Source organism: Dasypus novemcinctus, chromosome 23 (genome assembly GCF_030445035.2).
Source record: "Dasypus novemcinctus isolate mDasNov1 chromosome 23, mDasNov1.1.hap2, whole genome shotgun sequence".
Lineage (NCBI taxonomy): Eukaryota > Metazoa > Chordata > Mammalia > Cingulata > Dasypodidae > Dasypus > Dasypus novemcinctus.
In genome coordinates, this window is record NC_080695.1 from 116,347 (window position 1) to 140,706 (window position 24,360).

General features: G+C 46.9%; 1 protein-coding gene across 1 annotated transcript; it reads left to right on the plus strand.

The window, feature by feature from the left end:
* Positions 1–22,631: 22,631 nt before the first annotated feature.
* Positions 22,632–24,000, plus strand: LOC131275654 (tryptase-like; the record flags this gene model as incomplete). The annotated part of the gene is made up of 3 exons (XM_071211493.1): positions 22,632–22,896; positions 23,364–23,527; positions 23,597–24,000. Coding segments are annotated over 3 exons (594 nt in total), but the record flags the coding sequence as incomplete, so codon positions are not given.
* Between the last annotated feature and the right edge of the window lie 360 nt (positions 24,001–24,360).

Below are 24,360 nucleotides of genomic sequence, written 5' to 3' on the forward strand. Positions count from 1 at the left end.
ACCATGGACTTTTTATGATTCTAGTAATGGAAGAACTTGTGGAGACAGTGACCATTGGAGGTGCTGAAATCATGGAGAGGTAAAAAGAGGTGTAATATGGGGGCACTTCTGAGACTTGGAATTGTCCTGAATGACATTGCAAAGACAGATATAGACCATTATACATCCTGCCATAACCTACAGAATGGAGTGTGAGAGAGTGTAAACTACAGTGTAAACTATAATCCAGGCAGTGCATCAATGCTCCAAAATGTGTTCATCAATCACAGTGAATGTACCACACTAAGGAAAGAAACTGTTAATATGGGAAAAGTAGAAGGTGTGAGGAGTGGGTCATATAGGAATCCCGTATATTTTTTTATGTAACATTTGATGTAATCTAAGTATCTTTTAAAAATAAATAAAAACGCATTCAGAGAAAAAAGACATACTACATAGAAATACAGGTGAGTAGGACAGGAGTCTTTTCATAGCAAAGGAAGAAGGCAGCGGTGGGTGGAGGTGCAGCATGGAAGAATCACATGAGCAAGAAAAGAGGGTCAGCAGGAAATGGTTTACTGAATTAAAACACCTTTAAAAAATTAAGGTGAAACTAACACTTTTTCAGTTAAACATTGAGAGCAATTTGTTGACACAGAACTGCACTGCAAGAAATGTGAAGGCAGTTCTGCCGACGGAAAGGAGAGGATAGATGAAAATCTAGAGCTACGCACAGGAAAGGTCCGTTCCAGAAAGAGAACTAACAAATATAGAAGACATTTTCCTCAATAAAAACATTAAAAAGATTATTGATAATGTGTTCTGTGGTTTACAGCATATGTAGAAGTACCCTTGTGACAACAATGCAGAGGAGGTGAGAGGGAAATTGGAAGCCTAATGTAAGGCTCTTACACATAAGTGAAGTTGTATAATATTATATTTATGAATTAGTAGACATTTTAGGTTGATAGAAAATTGAGCAGATCGTACAGAGTTCCCATGAGCCCCTTTCTTTCCTCACCCTCCCCCTGCTCACAGTTTTCCCTGTTAATTCCAACTTGAATTGATTCAGTTGATGAGCTGATACTGATCCTTCTCATAAACCAAAGTCCACAGTCTGCATCAGGGTTGACTTGTCGTGCTGCACATTTCTGGGGGCTGACAGATGCATCACGTTGTGTGTCTCCACAATCCTATCATAGGGTTGTATCAAGTCTCCCAAGACTAGAGATTCACATTTCAACAAAATCTCAAGCAAAACCTCAAGGGACTTTTTTTGGTAGAAACCGACAAGCTGATTCTAAAATTTATATGGAAAAATAAAGGAACTAGAATCACCAAAATAAATTTGAAAAAGAAGAGCATTGAGAGACTTGATCTCAAGGTGCATTTAGGGTTAGGCAAAGATTTCTTGACTAGGGCTCAAAAAGCTCAGGCCATTGAACAAAATGGTGCAATTTGTATATCATTCAAGCTTAAAATTTCTCCTCTTAAAAGTAAACGCAAATGCATCTGTGCCAGCCCTGGAGCAGTTAGTGTCTGCTGCTAGGGTTTCCACCACTGATGCAAGAAAAAGACGGTTTTTGTACTTTCTGTCTCTCTGGTTTTGTCAGCCAGGATTGAATGGGGGGAATACAGGAAACTCTATAATCATGGGGAAGGGGAAATAGTCTTGGCAACTCAGAAATAAATCTGAAAACAGCAAAAAAAAAGTAATTACAGGGAAACAGATGTGGCTCAAGCAGTTGGACACCCGCCTACCACACGGGAGGTCACAGGTTTGGTTCCTCGTGACTCCGAAAGAAGATGAGCAAGGCAGCGAGCTGACGAGAGGGGCTGGTGCAGCAAGCTGATGCAATGAGACGACACAATGAGGAATCACAATGAGAGACACAACAGGCAGTGAATGGAGGTGCCTCAGGCAATTGAGCACCTCCCTCCCACACGGTAAGTCCCGGGTTCAGTTGTCAATGTCTCCTGAGAAGATGAGCACACAACGAAGAGACAAAGTAAGCAGATAGGAAGTGCAAACCCTGAGAGCAGGGAGACATATCAATAAAATAAATCTTTAACAACAATGAAAAAAGTAAATTTAGTTAGGAAAAAGTAAGTAAGAGGCACCAATGAGGAGACAATGTTTGAAAAACATCTCATAAAAGATAAGTGTAGGAAAGGGTTGAGTTTAATTTTACAAAGGGGAAGCGAGAGCCGTCTCTGCCCTTCGAGGAGGAAGGGCAGTGGGTTCTAGCAGCTTTGGCATCCGGGAATTTGAAAAGTGGCACCAAAACGGGGTGGAGGGGGGACCGGCACCAATGGTGAGAACTGAGGGCTTGACCAGTAGTGCAGACAGCACCAAACTTGAAAAGCGCCAGGGGTGAAAGTGGCGTGGAGCCCGCCAGCCCGCCCAGGTGTAGAGTGTGGGAGCAGCGACAGGGGTGGGAACCCCGGAACTTAGACCTTCGGTCAGGCTGTAGCCCCGCAGGACCCTCTCGTGGGAGCAGGGGGGACCCGCGTGTTAGGGTTAGGGCCTAAACGTCAGTGTTTCTTGCTGTTTGGCGCGCAGGCCACTTTATCCGGGTCGCGCCCATTCTTGCAAGATGGTTAACAAAGTTCTCTTCTCCTCCACAATCGGGTGAGCCTTTGTGCTCCTGCGGCTGCAGCTTTCTTTCTAAGAGAAAGGACCAGGAATCGTGGGAGACGGTGACGGGCCCCCAGGCAGAGCTCAGTGCTCTCGCGGAAACAATGGAGAAAGGGCCAGAAGCTGCCCGCCGGCCCTGCTTGGGGGTCAGCAGACCAGGGCAGTGCCCACAGCTCCCTGGAGGGAGAGGGACAGCGACCAGGAAGACGAAACCACAACCATGAGTGCCCAAGCCCCCGGGCCCCCCCACCCCCAGACACTAAGCTGGGAAGCCCCTGGACCGCTGCAGCCAGCTGAGAGGGGGCAGACGCCGTCCTCCCTTCAGCTGTTTCGGGGAAAGGGAGGGGCTCGGGGGCTTTTCTCCAGTGACTTCATCGGCAGAGCTGCTCTGAGTCTTGACCTGGAGACTCAGCCCAGGTCCCAGGAAAGCCCAGGCTGAAGCACCTGGTGCAGGGGCGCTGACGAGCGCCTCCTGCTGGCTGTGCTGGAAACTGCATGGACAAAAACTGCTCCCCGTATCTGCATCCAGCCCCTGGGAGAAAATCTGCACCCGGCTAGGGATTCCCCAGCCTCATTTTGAAAACTTAAGCTGGGAAATTTTAAAGACTGAGAATAAGTTGAATCAAATATCAAAGAAAAGCTGGTGGCGGGGGGGGGGAGAGAAACAAGCAAGAGTGAGAAATTGGCCATCAGAGTAAATACACCAACATATTCAGAGGCCTAGATATGAGGAAGAAATTACAAGCCATACCAGGAAACAGGAAGAGAGAGCCCAGCCACCTCTTAAGACAATTAATCAGTGATAATTGATTTAAGACAATTAGTGATCAGCACACCACTCTCCTAAATCACTTCACAGGATTTAAAGAAAATATGACTAAAGCAATAAAGGATATGAAGAAGATACTGGTAAAGCATAAAGAACAATTTGGAAACCTGTAAAGAAAAGTAACAGACCTTATGGGAATGAAAGACATGATGGACTAGATTAAAAACACACTAGAGGCTCAGAGGAGCAGATCTGAATTGCTTGAAGACAAAATTAGTGATTTAGAAGGCACAACATCTGAACTGAAAAAGACAGGAGAACAGAAAGAGAAGAGAATGGAAAAAATGGAACAGTGTCCCAGGACTTGAATGATGATGCAAAATGCACAAACATTTGCTTCATTGGTGTCCCAGAAGAAGAAGAGAATGCAAAAGGGGCAGAAAGAATATTTGAGGAAATTATGACTGAAAACTTGCCAACCCTTATGAAGGACATAAAATCAATATCCAAGGAAAATGCCCCCCAAACAGAATGAATCCAAATAGACCTATCCAGAGACACCTACTATTCACAATGACCAATATCAGAGATAAAGAGGGATTCTGCAAGCAGCAAGAGAAAAGCAAAGCATCACATACAAGGGAAACTCGATAAGATTAAGTGCCAACCTTTCATCAGAAACCAGGGAAGACAGAGGAAAGTGTAATGATGTATTTACTGAGACAAAGTGCTAGCCGAGAATTCTGTATCTGTCAAAGCTGTCCTTCAAAAATGAGGGTGTGTGGGAAACAAAGGCATGTTGTATCCATGGAAGCAAGTTACTTCCTTGACCATCGAGTCATGCTGTCTCCATCGCTATATGTGCAGATCATAAATCTAGCAAGGTGATGTGTATGCTCAGGTGAAATGAGGACTAGGTAGAGTGGGACAACCTGGGCAACAAGATTTATGGGTATGTTTTCTCAACGATATAATAGAACATTGAAATTTTGAACTTTGAATTATAATCATAGCATTTGATCCATTGTGTTACACAGGTTGAGGTAATGGGAATAGTTAGCGAGAATAGTTGCTGGTTCTCACGGTTGCTTGGGGTATACAAAGAAGCCCCTGAGATTAATAAACTTGTCTGATGAGCTTGAGGCTTCAATGCTCTCAGATCCCCTGATCCCAATCTCTCTTTGTCTTTCATTCCCGATACCCTTCGTGTCCGTGACTCCGACATCTGGCACCCAACATGGGGCCTGAAGCAGTGACTGCAGCAGAGATTCTTCCATGGCAGTATCGGGAATGCGGAACTGAAAACCTTCCTGAAAGGTTGAGGCGTCCATCAAAAGGTGACTTGAATTTGACAATACAGTGGTGAGAATCTTAATTAATTTTGTTTTCCACTAGCATCAGGGTATGGGTAATCAACCAGGACGTCTGGAAGAATATTCACAGGTACTAAAACCTCTTTTAAATACTGTCGGAGTCTCAGTGAAAACTGCTGATTTACTTGAACTTTTTGCTCTAGTGCAAAAACACTGTTATTGGTTTCAGCCACAAGGAAAAAATCTTTTAAATCTTCAACAGTGGAAACAGGTAATGAGGCGCTACATAGAGCATACCAAAAAGGAGAGACTATCCCACTGTCGGTGTGGGCTTCAGGACAACAGATTGCAGCAGCCTTAGACCTGCCGCAGTCTGAAGCAGAGGAGGAAGAAATCACCGTCTTTTCCAGGGAGCCCCATGAAACGGGCCATCAGAGTGAGGACAGGGAAGAAATAGAGGTCAAGGATGATGATGAGGATGAGCTCCCTGATGAGAAAGAAACTAACCCTTTCTGCCTAAGCAGATGTCTAAATTGAATATTTCTAAAGGCAGCATTTACCCTAATTTGTGTCATGTAGCCCCTACGATCCCACCGGTTACAATGCCTATAGCCCTGGGAATATTTACTGATGCCATTGACACCAGGCCCTACACTAACAACGTGTTTGTACCTAATCCAGTTCCAACTACTCCCTTAATGCATTGTTTGCTGCAAGGATCTCGGCAGGGGTATCTTGAAGCAATGCAATTACTAACAGCTTTCCCAGTAAATATTCAACAAGTTTCCCCAGAGGCAAACAACCCTCAAGGAGGATATAATTTTCATCATGAACCCCTGCCACTTAAAATTCTGAAAGAACTTAAACAAGCCTGTGCACAATTTGGAACTAATAGTCCTTACACTTTTGGCTTAGTGCAGGGGCTGGCTCAAGCTGACCGCCTTATCCCCTGGGATTGGGACATCCTGGCTAGCACTGTTTTAAGCTCGGCTGAGTTTTTGCAATTTAAACCTGGTGGACAGATGAAGCCAATATGATTGCACGCCGTAACGCAGCACAGACTCCTCCCCTTCTTATTTCTGCTGAACAATTACTGGGTATTGGTGATTGGTCTGGAATTCAAAGACAGCTCCAATACAATGATCAGGCCATAGCACAAGTGCACAATTCATGTTTGGCAGCTTGGAAACGGATTTGTGCACCTGGAAAACCTACTCAATCTTTTGCCAAAGTGATCCAGGGAGTTAATGAACCATATGTGGAATTAGTAGCCCGAGTAACTGACATTTTGATGAAAATGATTGAGATACCAGAAGCAAGAAAGTTAATTTTGTTAATGTTTGCTTTTGATCAGGCTAACAGTGACTATAAAAAGGTGGTCTTGGTCACAGCCTTTAAAAGTAGCTCGAAGGAGAAGAGAAAGAAAAGAAATTGTTTTGAATGTGGGAAGCCTAGTCACTATCAGAAAGAATGTAGATCTTTCTAGCCCTAGAACATTGTCTGTAGAGGCTGAAAAAGAGTTGGTGTTGATAGAGGATCGAGTCTTTCAAGGGTAATTAACACAAATAGAACCTGACAAAGCTATTGATTTGATTATTTTCTCAACTCCTCAATCTCCTATGGCTTTATTTTGGCAAGAAGGTATATTGGAAAGTTTTTTTTTTTTTACCTAATAATAAACAAAAGAGATTGCAAACGTATCTCCAAAAAATTATTTCCATTCTAGCAAAAGGCTGTGTTAGATTGTTATAATTAAAGGTGTCTGATCCAGACAGGATTATTTGTGATCTTTCTCATGAAGAAATTCAACACTTATATATAACTAATCCTCAATGGCAAATTGCTATTAGTAATTTTCAAGGCATTATTGATAATCATTATCCTACTTCCAAATTGTTAACGTTCTTATGAAGAACCACTTGGATTTTACCAAAAATTGTGAAAACTGTTCCTATTGAAAATGCATGTACAGTATTTACTGATGGTAGCAGTAATGGAAAAGCAGCATACGTTACTTCTCAAAAAGAACAGGTTTGGCAGACTCCTTATTCGCCTGCTCAACACACAGAGCTTTCAGTCATCATTAAGGTTTTACAAACATTTCAGGAGCCCTTGAATATTGTCTCTGATTCTGAATATGTGTGTTTAACTGTGGCTCATATTGAAACAGCTCGTATGTTTATTACTGATGAATTGTCTCAACTTTTTGCCGACCTTCAGGCCCTCATTCGGTAAAGAAGTCAGCCCATACATATTACTCATATCCGGTCTCCTTCTTCCCTTCCTGGTCCTCTAGCTACCCAAAATGCCCAAGCTGATCTGTTAGTGGGATGTTTGCAGGATGCAACTAAATATCATGCATTGACTCATATTAATACTAAGGGACTTAGACATAAATTTCCTCAATTGAAAAAACACCAATCTCAAGAGAGTATTCGCACCTGTCCCACCTGTGGACCCTTGGCCACAGTGCCTTTTCAGGCTGGAACTAACCCCAGAGGCCTGGCTCCTAATCAACTGTGGCAGATGGATGTTACTCACATACCATCATTTGGTAAATTACGATATGTTCATGTCTGTGTTGACACTTACTCTCATTTTTTGTGGGCTACTGCACAAAGTGGTGAACATTTTCATCATGTTCGTTCCCATTTGTGGTCTGCTTTTGCTGTGATGGGATGCCCCTTGAAAATTAAAACTGATAATGGCCCTTCCTACACCAGTAAGCCTTTTGCTTCCTTTTGCTCTACATATGCTATTGAGCATGTTACTAGTATTCCTTACAATCCTACAAGTCAAGCCATAGTTGAACACAGTTTCCCTAAAAACTATACTTTTAAAACAAAAAGGGGGAGATGATGGTATTATAACACCAAAAGATGAATTGGGAAAAGCTTTATTTACTTTAAATTTTCTTAATGTTTATAATTCACTGACACCTGCAGAATGTCACTTTGGAAAATGTCAAACATCTATAATGGACACTGGAAATGAAGATCAACCAATATTCTGGAAAGATATTTTAAGCAAGGAATGGAAAAAAGGCAGGATTAAAGTATGGGGGCGAGGCTATGCTCTTGTCATTTCAGAAAATGGAGAGCAAATTTGGCTACCTGTGAAGAGGATTAAACCCCGGAATGAAGAGATGGGTTCTCCTACAATTTCTGATGATGGTGATCGTAAGTAATGAGGAAGCCACTGGTAATTACACCTATTGGCCCCATTACTCAGAGTGTTAACCTGGAAATATCCACCCTTCCTATTTATCTGAGTAAGACCCATATATTCCCTGGACCAACTGATGATAGGTTACCAATTAAGTCCCATGAGGAAGGATGAAGAATCTATAATCTCATATTACCATTTGATTCTCGACCCCATGCATTGGTAAAAATCCTCCATGTATGTATGTTAAAAATTGGACTATGATTATCTTCAAAAATAATAATACTAAGTCTTTAGTGATGTTATTTCCTTTTTAAAATTACATGGTGACTAAAAAACCTACCTATAACTGTCCACAAAGAGATATTGGGGATAAAGAAGGATGGCAAGAATGCCATATAGGAAGAGGATCTGTCATTTTTCATGATTCCTATGGAATAGTGTGGGAAAGTGCCCCTATGGGGAGTCCCACCGAATAGAAGGGCAGATTTATTTGGTATTGTCTAAATAGTAAAGGACAGCAAATTAGTAATATGCAATATCCCTTTCATAAATCCCTTGAATTGGATGAAAAAATAATTTTTACCAAAAATAATAGTGTTTGGAAATATAAAGGAAGATGGATCCCTTCTCCATGGTGTAATATTACATCTATGCATAGGCAAAAGAATTTGTGGAAAGTTTTTCTGGGAATAGCACCTACTATAGAATGGATTGGGAATAATAGTGAGAATGGTCAATATATGCATTTAGATCAAACTCATCATTTTCAATCGTAAGAGATCCTTATGTGTTTGTGGTTGGAAAACTAACTATAACCAAGAATACTCTATTTTATAGAAGTGGGGTATTGTATACCTGTTTGAGAATATTTTACAGAAAGGAGATTTCATTACAATGGCTTGAAGGTGGCGGGGAGTGTGGATTCCAGTGCAATTGAACCGAATTTGGCAATCATCACCTGAGAGTCAACTGCTGTTCCATATGGCTTGAGAAATCCTGAAGTGCTCAAAGAAATTTGTGGGACTGCTAATAGCTGGCATACTAGGACTGATTGATGTTATTGCAGCTGCTACAACAGCTACCGTGGCCTTGCATGAAACTGTGCAGACTCAGCAATATGTGCATGATTGGCATAAGAATGCTAGTGACTTATGGCATAGTCAAGAGCACATAGATGAAGAATTAAACAGTAGAGTTAATGATCTAGAATCAGCAGTTTTACATCTTGGAGATCAAGTATACAACTTAAATTTACTTAGAGGATTAAAATGTGATTGGCCTCCGCGGCGGGCAGCGGTGGGCGGAGCCGGGCCTGTGGAGGGGTTTCTGTTCTTTGTTTTTTTTTTTTTTTTTTTTTTTTTTGGAGCATCTGCAGTACTGGGGAGTTCGTGGGCCCTGGGCGGCCTATTGGGGGTTTGTGGGAAGGGAGGTGCTTGCAGACCCATTTGGGCAGACAGACGGGGGGTTTTAGGGCAAAGCGGGGGGAAGTTGTTATTTTAGATAGTGTTGCAATTGTGACACGTGTATACCTGTATCTCTCTTCCCCCTATCCGTTCCCCACCATTTGCCCATCCTCTTTTTCTTTCTTCCTTTCTTCTTGTCTTTCTTTTTTTCTTTATTATAATTAGTTTTTTTGTTTTTCGGTTTTCTCTTTCCCTCTTGTCCCACATCTTCCACTTATTTTATTTTAATTCAAGTATACAATAGGTGCTACAGGGAACACCTCACATTTGCTGGGGTTTTCCCATCCTCCACTGTCTCATTTCTGTGTGAACTGATTTAGGCTACCTACACTATCCCCCTTCCCCTGCATCTTGATATCCACTATCATCTACTGTCTCTCCTATATTCCACCCCCCACCTCCCGTTCTTTGATCCACAAAGTGTCTAACTCTTAATTTCTAATACCTTTGTTCTGTTTTCTGTCTGTTATCCACTCTTGAAACTATTACCTTTCTTTTCTTTTTCCCTCTCTCATGAAAACAATAGCTTTGTAGTTCATACCATATTCCTCCCATATTCAGTCATCTACTTCATAAAAGGTACTCTACCTACAGCTATAACTCTATACAATCTACACGAATCTAACCTCCATCCTCCCAGATCTCATATTCTTGCTTTGTTAACATACATCACCAATACTACTTTACACTTTTCCCTTGCTTACACAATTGCCTTTCCCCAACACTAATACTTTCCTCTAAAGTGAGCTTAACCAACAACAAGTAACTAGAATAAGAAGAAAAAAGTGACAAAGAGAAGATATAACACCTATGCAAAAATAACAACTAATTAACCTCCAAGAGCAGACAAAGAAGCTAAGGAACTGATTAAATTCGTCAAAATAAAGAGATGACCAGAAAGCAACAAAAATCTACAAACCAAACCAATAATCAGGAAAACATGGCTGAATCCAATCAACAAACCAATAATCACGAAGGGGAGCAAAACTTGGCACAAGCAATGAAAGATCTCAGAACATTTATCACCGACAAATTTGATGCAGTAATGAAAGAGGTTAACGACATGAAGACATCACTTGGAGGGGAAATTGCAGACATACGCAAAAATATAACAGATATGATGGGAATGAACACCACAGTTCAAGAAATCAAAAATACACTTGCAGCAAATATCAGCAGACTAGAAGAGACAGAGCAGAGAATTAGTGATGTGGAAGACAGTACATCAGAAATCAAACAGATAGTAGAAGGGGTTAATAAGAAGATAGAAAAAAATCCAATTAGGATGTAGGGACCTGAATGACAATGCAAAACGCTCAAACATACGTATTATAGGCATTCCAGAAGGTGAAGAGAAGGGAAAGGGGTCAGAAGGAGTGTTGCAGGAAATAATGGCTGAAAACTTCCCAAATCTACTGAAAGAGACAGATGTACATATCCAAGAAGCACAGCACACTCCACAAGTCATAAACCCCAACAGGCCCACCCCAAGACATATACTTGTCAAATTATCCAATGCTCAAGACAAAGAGAAAATCCTAAAAGCAGCAAGAGAAAAGAAAACCATCACATACAAGGGAAGCTCAATTAGATTAAGTGCTGATTTCTCTTCTGAAACCATGGAGGCAAGAAGACAGCGGTATGATATAGTCAAGGTACTAAAGGAAAAAAATTTCCAACCAAGAATACTCTATCCAGCTAAACTAGCATTCAAACATGATGGAGAGTTCAAAATATTCGCAGACAAACAGAAACTGAAAGAGTATACCAACAAGAAACCTCTCCTTCAAGAAATTCTAAAGGGAGTTCTGCAGGAAGAAAGGAAAAAACAGGAAAGGCAAAGTTGGAGGAGAGTATAAGACCAACAACAACAACAAAAAAGACAAAAAAATATACAAACAAAATATGACAAACACAAATCCAATCAAAATATGGCTAACACAAATAGTTCCTTGATAGTAATAACACTGAATGTCAACGGATTAAACTCACCTATCAAAAGATTCAGACTGGGACATTGGATAAGGAAATATGACCCATCCATATGCTGTCTACAAGAGACACATCTTAGACCCAGAGATGCATGGAGATTGAAAGTGAATGGCTGGAAAACAATCATACAAGCTAACAATAACCAAAAAAAGGCAGGAGTAGCTATATTAATATCAGACAAATAGACTTTAAATGTGAAACAATTGTGAGAGACAGAGAAGGATACTACATTTTAGTCAAAGGGAAAATCTGTCAAGAAGATCGAACAATCATAAATATCTATGCCCCTAACAAGGGTGCCTCTAAATACGTCAGGCAAACGCTGGAAAAATTAAGTGAAAGAATAGATACATCTACAATTATAGTGGGGGATTTTAATACACCACTATCAACTCTGGACAGAACATCTCAAAAGAGAATCACCAAAGAAACAAAACATCTGAATAGTATATTAGAGGAGCTCGATCTAATAGACATATATAGATCGCTACACCCAAACACAGCAGGATATACATTTTTCTCAAGCACACATGGATCATTCTCCAAGATAGATCATATGCTAGGCCACAAAGAAAGGCTGAACGAATTCAGAAAGATTGAAATCATACAAAACATTATCTCTGACCACAGTGGAGTCAAGCTGGAGATTTGCAAGGGACAGAAGCCCAGATTTCACACCACGGTTTGGAAATTAAACAGCACACTCTTAGAAAAACAGTGGGTCAAAGAGGAAATCTCAAAAGAAATCAATGACTATCTTGAAACAAATGATAATGATAACACAACATACCAAAATTTATGGGATGCAGCAAAAGCAATACTGAGAGGGAAGTTTATAGCCATAAATTCATATATCAAAAAAGAAGAAAGAGCAAAAATTGAAGAACTAACTGCACATTTGAAGGAATTAGAAAAACAACAACTAAGTAACCCAACAGGAAGAAGAAGGAAGGAAATAACAAAGATAAGAGCAGAACTAAATGAAATAGAAAATAAGAAAGCACTTGAACAGATAAACAAGACCAAGAGCTGGTTTTTTGAGAAGATTAACAAAATTGACAAACCTTTAGCAACACTAACAAAGAAAAAAAGAGAGAAGATGCAAATACACAAAATAAGAAATGAGAAAGGCGATATCACCACTGACCCCACAGAAATAAAGACTATCATAAGAGGATATTTTGAAAAACTATATTCCAACAAAAATGACAATCTAGAGGAAATGGACAAATTCCTAGAAACACATAAGCAGCCCATATTGACAAAAGAAGAAATTGATGATCTTAACAAACAAATCACAAGCAGAGAGATAGAATCAGTTATTAAAAATCTCCCAACTAAGAAGAGCCCAGGGCCAGATGGCTTCACGGGTGAATTCTACAAAACATTCCGGAAAGAACTGACACCAATCCTGCTGAAACTATTCCAAAACATCGAAACAGAAAGAACATTACCCAACTCCTTCTATGATGCCAACATTACCCTAGTACCAAAGCCAAACAAAGACATCACAAGAAAGGAAAATTACAGACCAATTTCTCTAATGAACCTAGACGCAAAAATACTTAACAAAATACTTGCTAATCGTATTCAACAACACATTAAACGTATTATACACCAGGACCAAGTGGGATTCATCCCAGGTATGCAAGGATGGTTCAACATAAGAAAATCAATCAACGTAATACACCATATAAACAGATTGAAGGAAAAAATCACATGATTATATCTATTGATGCAGAAAAAGCATTTGACAAAATACAGCACCCTTTCTTGATAAAAACACTACAAAAGATTGGAATACAAGGGAATTTTTTGAACATGATAAAGAGTATATATGAAAAACCTAAAGCCAATATTGTTTACAATGGAGAAATCCTAGACTCCTTCCCTCTAAACTCAGGAACAAGACAAGGATGCCCACTGTCTCCGCTCCTATTTAACATTGTCTTAGAAGTACTTGCTCGAGCACTGAGGCAAGAACCAGAAATAAAAGGCATTCAAATTGGAAAGGAGAAGTCAAAATTTCATTATTTGCAGATGACATGATCCTATACATAGAAAACCCTGAGAGATCTACAACGAAGATTCTAGAACTCATAAATGAGTTTAGTAAAGTCGCAGGTTATAAGATCAATGCGCAAAAATCAGTAGCATTTCTGTACACCAATAATTAGCAAGATCAGGAGGAAATCAAGAAACAAATACCATTCACAATAGTAAATAAAAAAATCAAATACTTAGGAATAAATTTAACTAAAGAGGTAAAGAACTTATACACCAAGAACTATACAAGATTGTTCAAGGAAATCAAAGAAGACCTAAATAAATGGAAGACTATTCCTTGTTCATGGATAGGAAGACTGAACATTATTAAGATGTCTATCCTACCAAAACTGATCTACACATTCAATGCAATCCCAATAAAAATCAACGCAGCCTTCTTTAAGGAACTAGAAAAACTAACTATGAAATTTATTTGGAAAGGAAAGAGACCCTGAATAGCCAAAGACATACTGAAAAAGAAAAACGAAATTGGAGGAATCACACTACCTGACTTCAAAACATACTATAAAGCTACGGTGGTGAAAACAGCATGGTATTGGCATAAGGAGAGACACATAGACCAATGGAATCGAATTGAAAGCTCTGATATAGAACCTCACATATACAACCACATAATATTCGATAAAGCCACCAAACCCTCTCAACTGGGAGAGAGTGGCCTATTCAACAAATGGTGCCTGGAGAACTGGATAGCCATATGTAGAAGAATGAAAGAGGATTACCATCTCACACCTTATACAAAGATCAACTCAAGATGGATCAAAGACCTAAATATAAGAGCCAAGACCATAAAAACCTTAGAAAGCAGTGTAGGGAAACATCTACAGGACCTTGTAATAGGAAATGGATTTATGAATATCTCACCAAAAGCACGAGCAGCAAAAGAACTAATAGATAAATGGGACTTCCTCAAAATTAAAGCCTTCTGCACCTCAAAGGAGTTTGTCAAGAAAGTAAAAAGGGAGCCCACACAGTGGGAGAAAATATTTGGCAATCATATATCTGATAAGAAACTTATAACTTGCATATATAAAGAACTCCTATATCTTGAAAATAAAAAGATAAACAACCCATTTAAAAAATGGGAAAAAGACTTAAACAGACACTTCTCCGAAGAAGAAATACAAATGGCAAGAAAGCACATGAAAAAATGTTCCAAATCTCTAGCTATCAGGGAAATGCAAATCAAAACTACAATGAGATACCATCTTACACCCATAAGATTGGCAGCTATGAAAAAAACAGAAGAATACAAGTGCTGGAGAGGATGTGAAGGAAGGGGAACACTCATCCACTGCTGGTGGGAATGCAGAAGGATCCAACCATTCTGGAGGACAGTATGGCGGTTTCTCAAAAAACTAGCCATAGATTTGCCATATGACCCAGCAATACCACTGCTGGGTATATACCCAGCAGAACTGAAAACAAGGACACAAACCGATATATGTACACCAATGTTCATAGCAGCATTGTTCACTATTGCCAAAAGTTGGAATCAACCCAAATGCCCATCAACAGATGAGTGGATCAATAAAATGTGGTATATACACACAATGGAATACTACTCGGCTGTAAGAACAAACACACTACAAACACATGTGATAACATGGATGAATCTTGAGAACCTTATGTTGAGTGAAGCAACCCAGACATTGAAGGACAAATACTACATGACCTCAATGATATGAAATAAACAAGCTGCCCTAGATAGCAAGAGACTGAACGATAGGCTTACAGGAAATCGGAGGGTGGAGGAAGGATATGAGCCGATCTGCAGGGGTGGAATTTAAGACGAGATGGTGGTAAGTATGAACACAAAGAAGAGATAAAAGGGGGGCAAGGGGTTGCCTTTGGTTGGGGCTTTGCGGGTTTGAGTGTGGCTGGGGAGGGATGGATGGGTAACGTTGCCCAAAAGTGGGGGGAGGGAAGGGTAGCATACGAACACAGGAGAGGGTCAGGTGTTGGTGGAGAGTAAAATGCCGAGAAAATCATATCAAAATACAATAAAGAGGGTTACCTGTTCAGAATGCTCGGAGGGGAGGGTCTGATGCAGGACGGGCTCCTGGGGAATGTCTAAATGCTCATTCTGCCAGAGTGGGTGACACCATGGGGTAGAAACCCAAGTAGTGAGAGTGGGGGTGGACCCACATCCTGGGGAGGACTAATGCCATCAAATAGAGGGAACTGTATCCCTCGAGAGAAAGGGTGGCTCCCAGGGCATTGGGGCAGTTGAGCAAGTTAGGCCCTGAACACTATTCCATCTATCTCTGGAAGTGGCTCCTCAGGAAACGGAGGTTGGCTGTCACTGTGGGCACCAAGGCGGAAGGGAAAATGGACGTTAAATGTGTGGAACCAAAGTAAATGGGGGGTAAGAGAGGAGTTTCTTGAGAGTACACAAGGATGGATATAAAACATGCAATATTACACCATAACATATAGGAGATGACAGACTGATAATGTAAACCATAATGTAAAACACAGGATAACTAAAAATGTAAAGAACTGTGTATCCTAAAGTATGCACCATAATGTAAGCACAGATGTCACCTTGTTAGAAAGCTAATGTCTCAGACTCTGTACATCACTTTAAGTAAATATGATATGAATAGGGCGTAAGAGTATCACTGTGAAAGGGAAAAGGTTTTCTGGTGGATGTGTGGGAGTGCTGTATATTATATATATACATTGCTGTGGTCTAGGACTCCTGTGAAGAAAAGCTGAATAATTAGGGGGGGGAAAAAAAAAAAAAAAAGAAAAAGATAGGATGTGGAATTTTTTCAAGTCAACATTCTTTATCTAAGCTCTTTATCTAACTTTATCCAAGTTCTTTATCTATCCTTTAAACCCATCGCTATATGCCATTCCCTAGTAAGGGATCATGACATTATATTGGGCTTCAAATTTCGGGGAGTTCTGGATCACAGAGTGTTTCAACAATGGCAATGGAGGGATACTGGTATGGGATACCAATGACAGGTGATATATGGCTGACAGGGAGCTGTACAGAACATATGTCCAGGGTGCATGGTAATGTTTGGATATACTCATAGTGGCAACAATTAAAAACCACAGCGGGGGGGGGGTACTGGGTTCCTGGCCAGTGGTGCTCTGTCATGGTCCCTAGGGGAGTAGCGACAGTCTCCCAGGTACAGTGGCGGGGACCGGGAGGGAGTGAGGGTTCAACAGTGAGCCCCTGATGCTAATGACTATGCTTGTGAGCTGATAAACCTAAAATAAGAACAAGGCCTAGAGCAACATTGTGCCTGGGAATTTCCTCCTGTCAGCCTTCATGTTACTCAAATGTGGCCAGTCTCGAAGCCAAACTCAGCATGTAAATGCAATGCCTTCCCCCCAGCGTGGGACATGACACCCGGGGATGAGCCTCCCTGGCAACGAGGGACCACTATCAACTACCAACTGATGATGCAACTGGAAAATGACCTTATATGGAAGGTTCAATGCGGATCAGCAGAATATCCATGTCTACATAAAATACCATGACTTTAAAATACTGTTTGACCTAAAGTAAGGGGGAAATGGAAAGGAGAAATGAGTTTATATGGCTACGAGTTTCTAAAAAAGAGTCTGGAGGCTGGCAGAAGGATTGCCCTCATGCACAACTGAGCAGAGTCAGAGAGACAGATAAAGCAGATACAACCCCCAGATATTGGTTCCTTTGAGGGCTAAAGAGACCCATGGGAGTTATGGTCATGGCCGATGGGGTTAACTACCAGGGCAGATGGCCCCTCTTTGGAAATGGTGTTTATGTGTGATGAATCTGGACTCAAATGGGATCTCCCTTCATAAGACTTTCATGCTAATGTGCTGGAGGTGCAGTTAATGTTGGGGTTTAAGATATATTTAGGGGATTTGAATCTCTGGACTGACAATGTGATAGTCAGGTCCTGAGCCTCAACAGACTCCAGCACCTACAATCTGATCTATTGGACTTACCGCACTCAGCTAAGATGGAGTTGAAGAAGGACAACCACCACACCATGGAGCCTAGAGTGATTACAACTGAAAATGGGAGGATTGCATCCAGCATGCATGTGGAATCTGAGCCTCCTCTTGACATAGAGGTGCAATGGACACAACCAATCCAATGTCCACATAGAAGAGGTGGCATTGGATTGGGAAAAGTGGACATGGTGAACGATGGGTATGGGGAAAGGCAGGAAGAGATGAGAGGTGGAGGCATCTTTGGGACATGGAGCTGCCCTGGATGGTGCTTCAGAGGTAATCACCGGACATTGTAAATCCTCACAGGGCCCACTGGATGGAATGGAGGAGAGTATGGGCCATAATGTGAACCATTGTCTATGAGGTGCAGAGGTGCCCAAAGATGTACTTACCAAATCCAATGGATGTGTCATGATGATGGGAACGAGTGTTGTTGGGGGGGGAGGGGGGGGGTGGGGGGGGTGGGGTTGAATGGGACCTCACATATATATTTTTAATGTAATATTATTACAAAGTCAATAAAAAAAAATAAAATAAAATAAAAAAATAAAATGTGATTGGAATGAGAGTAATTTTTGTATTACTCTGCTTGCCTATAATAGTTCTATGTTTGACTGGGAAAAGATTAAAAATCATTTGATAGGTCATAAGGATAATATGTCATTAGAAATAAAAGAATTACAGAAAAAGATATTAGAAATGTCTCATAATCAGACTTATGTAGCTGATGAGAAGGATATCTTTAATGATTTGGTTTCTCATTTCAATAAGTTTAATCCAGTAAATTGGTGGAAGACTCAACATTTTTTATCAGCATTAGGAATAGGACTTTGTATGTTAATCTTGTTGCTCATTGTTGTTGCCTGCCTGGTACGAGGTGTTTGCCGAAGACTGTACCATGTGAATGCTATGGGACAAGCCAATAATTTGGTACTTGTAAGAACCTTGCAATGAGTACCCCATGGTCAATGTGCTTGGCTAGTAGTCAATGATGGGTAAGACTCTCAGAGGCGGGCAACCTAAGACAGGCACAGCCACCCTGACTAAAACAAAAAGGGGGAAATGTGGGAAACAAACGCACGTTGTTTCCATGAAAGAAAGTTACTTCCTTGACCGCCAAGTCATGCTGTCTCCATAGCTATACGTGCAGGTCATAAATCTAGCAAGGTGACGTGTATGCTCAGGTGGAACAAGGGCTAGGTAGAATGGGACAACCTGAGCAACAAGAAGCCCCTGAGATTAATAAACTTGTCTGATGAGCTTGAGGCTTCAATGCTCTCAAATCCCCTGATCCCAATCTCTCTTTGTCCTTCATTCCCGATACCCTTTGGGTCTGCGATTCTGACAAGAGTGAGTTCAAAATCTGCGCATAAACCAAAACAGATATTGTATGTTACCAAAAGACCAGATTTGCAAGAGATACTAAAGGGGGTGCTGCAGCCTGAAAGGAAAATCAAGGGTGATCGATTTGGAGAAGAGTTTAGAGATGAAGGTTATTAGGAAGGGTAAGAAGACAGGCAATAGGGCAGTAGAGTGTGGAAGGACTAAACAGATGAAGCAATTCAGAGTTTTAAAGCAGTCCTTCACATGGAAACCTGAAGCCGAAAGCAACAAAGCCGGGACGAGAAGAGACAGCCTGGCAGACTCCACTGTGGGCCTTGCCAGGTGACGGAGGTGCCCAGGATGGCCGGCAGCCGGTCTTCAGGGAGAAAGCATTGGTTTGGTGACGCCCTGACCTGGACCTTTTCAGGGCCTCAGAACTGTAGACCTGTAGGTTAATAGACCCCACTGCCAAAGCCGACACATCCCACAGCATCCGTCCAGCAGCTCAGCAGACTGGGCAGGCGTGCACAACGGGAGGGCGCGGCTCCAAGGGCTTGGGACCGGGGCCCTCCATGGGCTCTCGACCTTTCCCTCAGTCTGTGATGGCTCCAAAATGTTGTTTTACGTAAAAGCCACTAAGAGATGGACAACACCAGAGTTGGCAAAATGGGAGCAAAGGGAACAGGTGGGGAGGGGGATGTCTCTGGGGTTCAGCAGCTCTCCCCCCCCACCCTCCCATTCCCTCTCCCACTCCCTCGCTCCATCTCTTCCTCTCTCCTTCTCTCTGTAAAATGGCCCCAGCCCTGGGTCCTGCACCCCGAAATTTGCCCAGGCAAGGGAATGACCCACTGAAAGACCCTCACTGGTTGCATCCACAGCGGCTACACTGGGGACTCAGCAGACCCCCAGGATGAGTGAGTGCAGGAACTACAGGCCCAAAAGCTGCTTGGCAATAAAGAGGAAGCAGCTGGGCTCAAATAGTTGAGTGCCCGCTTCCCACATGGGATGTTCCAAGTTCAGTTCCCAGTGCCTCCTAAAGAAGACAAATAATGAGCAGACAAGAAGCAAACACAACAATCAGACAACGAGAAAAAATAACGAGCAGACCACAAGCAAAAACAAAACAAGTGGGACCCAGATGTGGCTCAAGTAGTTGAGTGCCTGCCTCCCACACGGGATGTCCCAGGTTTGGTTTCTGGTGCCTCCTAAAGAAAAAACAAACTGACAATGAGCAGACAAGGAGCAAAAACAATGAGCAGACAAGGAGCAGGAACATGAGTGAAAATGAGCAGACAATGAGCGTGAACAATGAGTGAAAACAATGATCAAACAGATGAGGGAGCCATCTCAGAGGAGGGAAATGAATAAATAAAATATGGTACAATTTTTAAAAAAAGAGGATGCAGCTCCCGGCCATGGTGAGCTAGGCCTAGAGCTCAGGAACCGGGAACCAGGCCAGGGGGCTGTGAGCCCTCCGCCCTCCGCCCTCCGCCCTCTGCCCTCCGTGAGGCCTGGGCCCTCACCTGTCCACCTTCCCACTGCCTCTGCCACCCCGGCCTGAGGTCAGCGGGTCGGCTGTTTGCACTCCAGCTCCACAACGCAGCCAGGGCGGGAGGGTCCTGAGAGCCTCTAGTCCAACCACCCTCTTGGAGGTGGGGAAACTGAGGCACAGAGGGCGGAGATCACTGACAACCACCAGGACGCTGGCTTCCCCCAACACGTGGCCCCAGGTGTGCACTCACCTGAGCCTCCACACACAGAGCCGAAGGCAGCAACATCTGTGGGCAGGGCCTGCGCGGAGCAGGTGACAGCAGGATGTCGCCTCCCTGGGGTGCATGGGAAAGGGGGGCGCTGCTCCGTCACCGAGAGCCCCGCGCCTGCCCGGGGTCCAGGACTCTTTATGTGGCCCAGGGCGGGGGGCTGGACGGAAGGCCAGAGGGAGCCCCTGCAGCGTCCAGGAGGACGTTGGCCTGAGGTGGGCAGAGGCGCCCGCGGGGCCAGGCTGGGTGCCCAGAGAGCCGCAGGCAGGGCTGGGGTTCCTTTGGGGCAGCACCAGGGGCTACTCGGGGGGCAGGGGGCACTGCAGCAGTCCAGGCGGCTGGGTGCAGAGGTGGGCAGAGGCCCCGTGCCCAGCAGGGATTGTGCCAGGAGGCGGTAGGGATGCACAGGCAGGGCCGGGGACAGCCAGCTGTGGGGGACGAGGAGGCAGGGCCTGGGGTCCCAGGGGGCCGGTGCCGGCCTCTTCTGCTCTCCCCCTTCACCCCTGCCTGTCCTCTGCGATGGAGCCATCAGCGACCAGGTCATGAGGCAGGGCCCTGCTCGGCAAGATGCCGAGATAACCCCAGAGCAGAAATCCCCGCCTCACCACAGGGCCGGAAGGGGCTGCTTCCGGCTGTGGGGACTTGGCTCCAGCTCCCCCAGACTGTTTCCTCATCTGACAAGGAGCCCCTCCCTCTGCTAAGGGGGGGAGGGCTGAGGGAGGCAGTGTCCTGTGAGTCAAGGACCTCAAGGATCCAGAAGGCGTGGCAGGGGTTGCCCTGCATGTGCCCACCCCACAGAGCAGCCCCGCTCCTCCGAGGCCCACGGGCACTGACTCCCCCACTCCGTGTCCCCTTGGGGACGTGCGTTGGGGTGAGAACAGCAGGAGAGAGACTCGCTCACCACAGTGCCTGGGGAGCAAGCAGCCCCTGGGTGCAGCCGTGCCTGAAGGCCTCCTGGGAGCTCTGATTTTGTGTCTAGGAAGATGTAGGGAGGAACCGGACCCCAGCTCTGGAGAGGGGTGCCAGGGGGTGCATCCTCGTGCAGGGAACCAGCCAGCTGCTGAGAGAGGGTCACCCAAACACCCAAGGGGGAACCCAGCCCCCCACACAGCCTGGCCCCTTTCGGGATCTCAGCCCTGCCTGGGCCTGGGTGGGGGGCGAGCTCCACTTGCTGGGCCCACCCTCGGACCTGTGCACCCCGAGCTGGTGACTGGAGGTGGCCTTGCCAGGGCCCCGCTTCTGGACCACCCACTTCCAGCCCCTCCCCAAGCCCCACCCAGGCCTGGAAGGATAAATGGGGAGGGGGCAGCGCACTGGGCAAAGAGCAGCAGGCGGACAGGGTGAGGCCCAAGCTCTGAGCCTCAGACCCCCGCCCAGACCGGAGACCCCCGAGGCTGCCCGGGTCCCTGGGCCCCTGACCCCTGGGCCTGGCCCCGCCCGCGGTGCTCAGGCTGCCGCCTCCTTGTTCTGTCCAGATGCTGCCCCTGCTGCTGCTGGCGCTGCCCCTCCTGGCCAGCAGGGTCCACATGGCCCCCGGTGAGTCTGCCCCCCGTCCCGCCCTGCCTCCCCCCAGCCCCACAGTGGGGGTGGGTCGACTTAGAGAAGCCCCCCAGCGCCCCAGAGACCTCCAGGTGGGGGGCGCTGAGCCAGGGTCCAGCTGTGCCGCCTCTTATGCCGCCCCCTCCCAGCCCCCCACCAGGCCCTGGAGCGCGGGGCCATCGTGGGGGGGCAGGAGGCCTCCAAGAGCAAGTGGCCCTGGCAGGTGAGCCTGCGCCTCCACGCGGCCTTCTGGAAGCACATCTGCGGGGGCTCCCTCATCCACCCCCAGTGGGTGCTGACCACCGCCCACTGCGTCGGACGGTGAGGCGCGGAGGTGGGGCGCGGCTCCCCCGGGGTCCAGGGCGCTGCGGGTGGGGTTTCCAGGAGCAGGGGTGCTCGGAGGCTGGAGGATCAGGGTCTGGACGGGGGAGTCCAGGAAACTGGGGGGTCCGAGAGGCCGGAGGCGGGTTTACGAGAGCCTGGGGCTCCAGATCCTGGGGGGTCCAGGGATTTGAAGGGGGCGTACGAGGGGGGGCTTGCAGGGGCTAGACCAGAGGGTTCAGGGGATTGGGGGGCCTTTCAAAGCCGGGGGTCTGGGGGCGCTGGAGAAGGGAGGTCAGGGGCTGACTGGCCCGAGCCCGTGGGCCCCTCCCCAGGGAACTCGTCAGCCCCGACGCCTTCCGCGTGCAGCTGCGCGAGCAGCACCTGTACTACGGGGACCGGCTGCTGCCCGTGGGCCGCGTGCTCCCGCACCCCGGCTACTGCTCGGCGCAGGAGGGCGCGGACATCGCGCTGCTGGGGCTGCGGTCGCCCGTGAACTTGTCCGGCCGCGTGCAGCCGCTGCGCCTGCCCCCCGCCGCCCAGGCCTTCCCCGCGGGGACGCCGTGCTGGCTGACCAGCTGGGGCGACGTGGGCGACGATGGTGAGGGCTAGGCGCGGGTCGAGCGCGGGGCGCTGGGCGAGGGGCGAGGGGTGCCCGGGAGAGGACAACGGGAGGAGGTGCGGGGCGCTGGGCGAGGGGCGAGGGGTGCCCGGGAGAGGACAACGGGAGGAGGTGCGGGGCGGGGCGCGGGGCGCCGGGCGAAGGGCTGGTCGGGCGCGGTGAGTGGGGCTAAGGGCGCGAGGTGAGGACGCGAGGAGGAGGGCGGAGGGCGCCGAGCCGGCGTGCGGTGCCTGGCCGGGCGCGGTGCGGGGCGCGTCTCCCGCGCGAGGTGCTGGATGAAGCACTGCCCCGGGGCCGCGGGGCGGGGCGGGGCACGGGGCGAGGGTCGGGCGCAAGGAGCACGGCCGGGGGCGCGGGGCGGGGAGACGGTCCCGGGTCGCGGAGCAGGGCGGGGCGGGGGCGGCGGCTCGGCCCCTCCCGCCCCAGCGCCCCGCTCGTCCCCGCAGAGCCCCTGCCCCCGCCCTACCCGCTGCGGCAGGTGAAGGTGCCCGTCGTGGACAACGGCGACTGTGACGCCCAGTACCACAGCGACACCTCCACGGGGGACAGCGTCCGCATCGTGCGCGACGACATGATGTGCGCCGGCCGCGCGGGCCGCGACTCCTGCCCGGTGCCCCCCCGCCCCCCTCCCACGCGCCGACCCTGCCCCGCCGGGCCCCGCTGACCCCGCCTCCCGCAGGGCGACTCCGGGGGCCCCCTGGCCTGCAAGGTGAACGGCACGTGGCTGCAGGCGGGCGTGGTCAGCTGGGGCGACGGCTGCGCCCAGGACAAGCGGCCCGGCGTCTACACCCGCGTCACCCACTACCTGGACTGGATCCGCCGCTACCTCCCGGAGGAGCCCTGAGGGGCCTCGGTCGGGGTCCCCATCAGCGCCGCTGCCCCCCACCCTTCCCGGCCCTGCCCCAGCCAGCACCCTGCCCCGAGCCCCCTCCCCGCCCCCTTGGACCCTCCCCTGCCCGGAGCCCCAAGCCCCTCCTGCCGTGTCATTAAAGTGCATGAAGAGCGGCCTCGGCTGCCCAGGTGCCTCCGTGGTGGGGTCGCTGACCAGGGGGGCGGGGCAGCTGCCGCCCGCGGCTGGGTGGGGTCCCCTCCTCCGCACACGCCGCCCTCCTTTCGCTTTTGGGGGCTGCATCAGGCAAGCGGGAAAATGAGAGGCGCAGCCATGAGGTCGATGGGGACCCGGCCCCTGGGTGGCCCCTCCCTCCCCCATCGCTGGCCGTCTCCCCCTCTGCTTCCAGATCCATGTGTGCACACCTGGGCGCAAGATAGCCTGGGGGTCCCGCTGTCACCTGCTGGGCCTGGCCCTCCTCCTGCACTCTGGGTGGCCCCCCACGGTGCTGCATGGACCCAGGGCCTTTTGTTCGGGTGGCCCTCCCTGGGTGACGACTTCCCAGCTGCTAACAGGGGATGCTGGGTGCCTCCAATTCGGGGTGACTGTGAAGG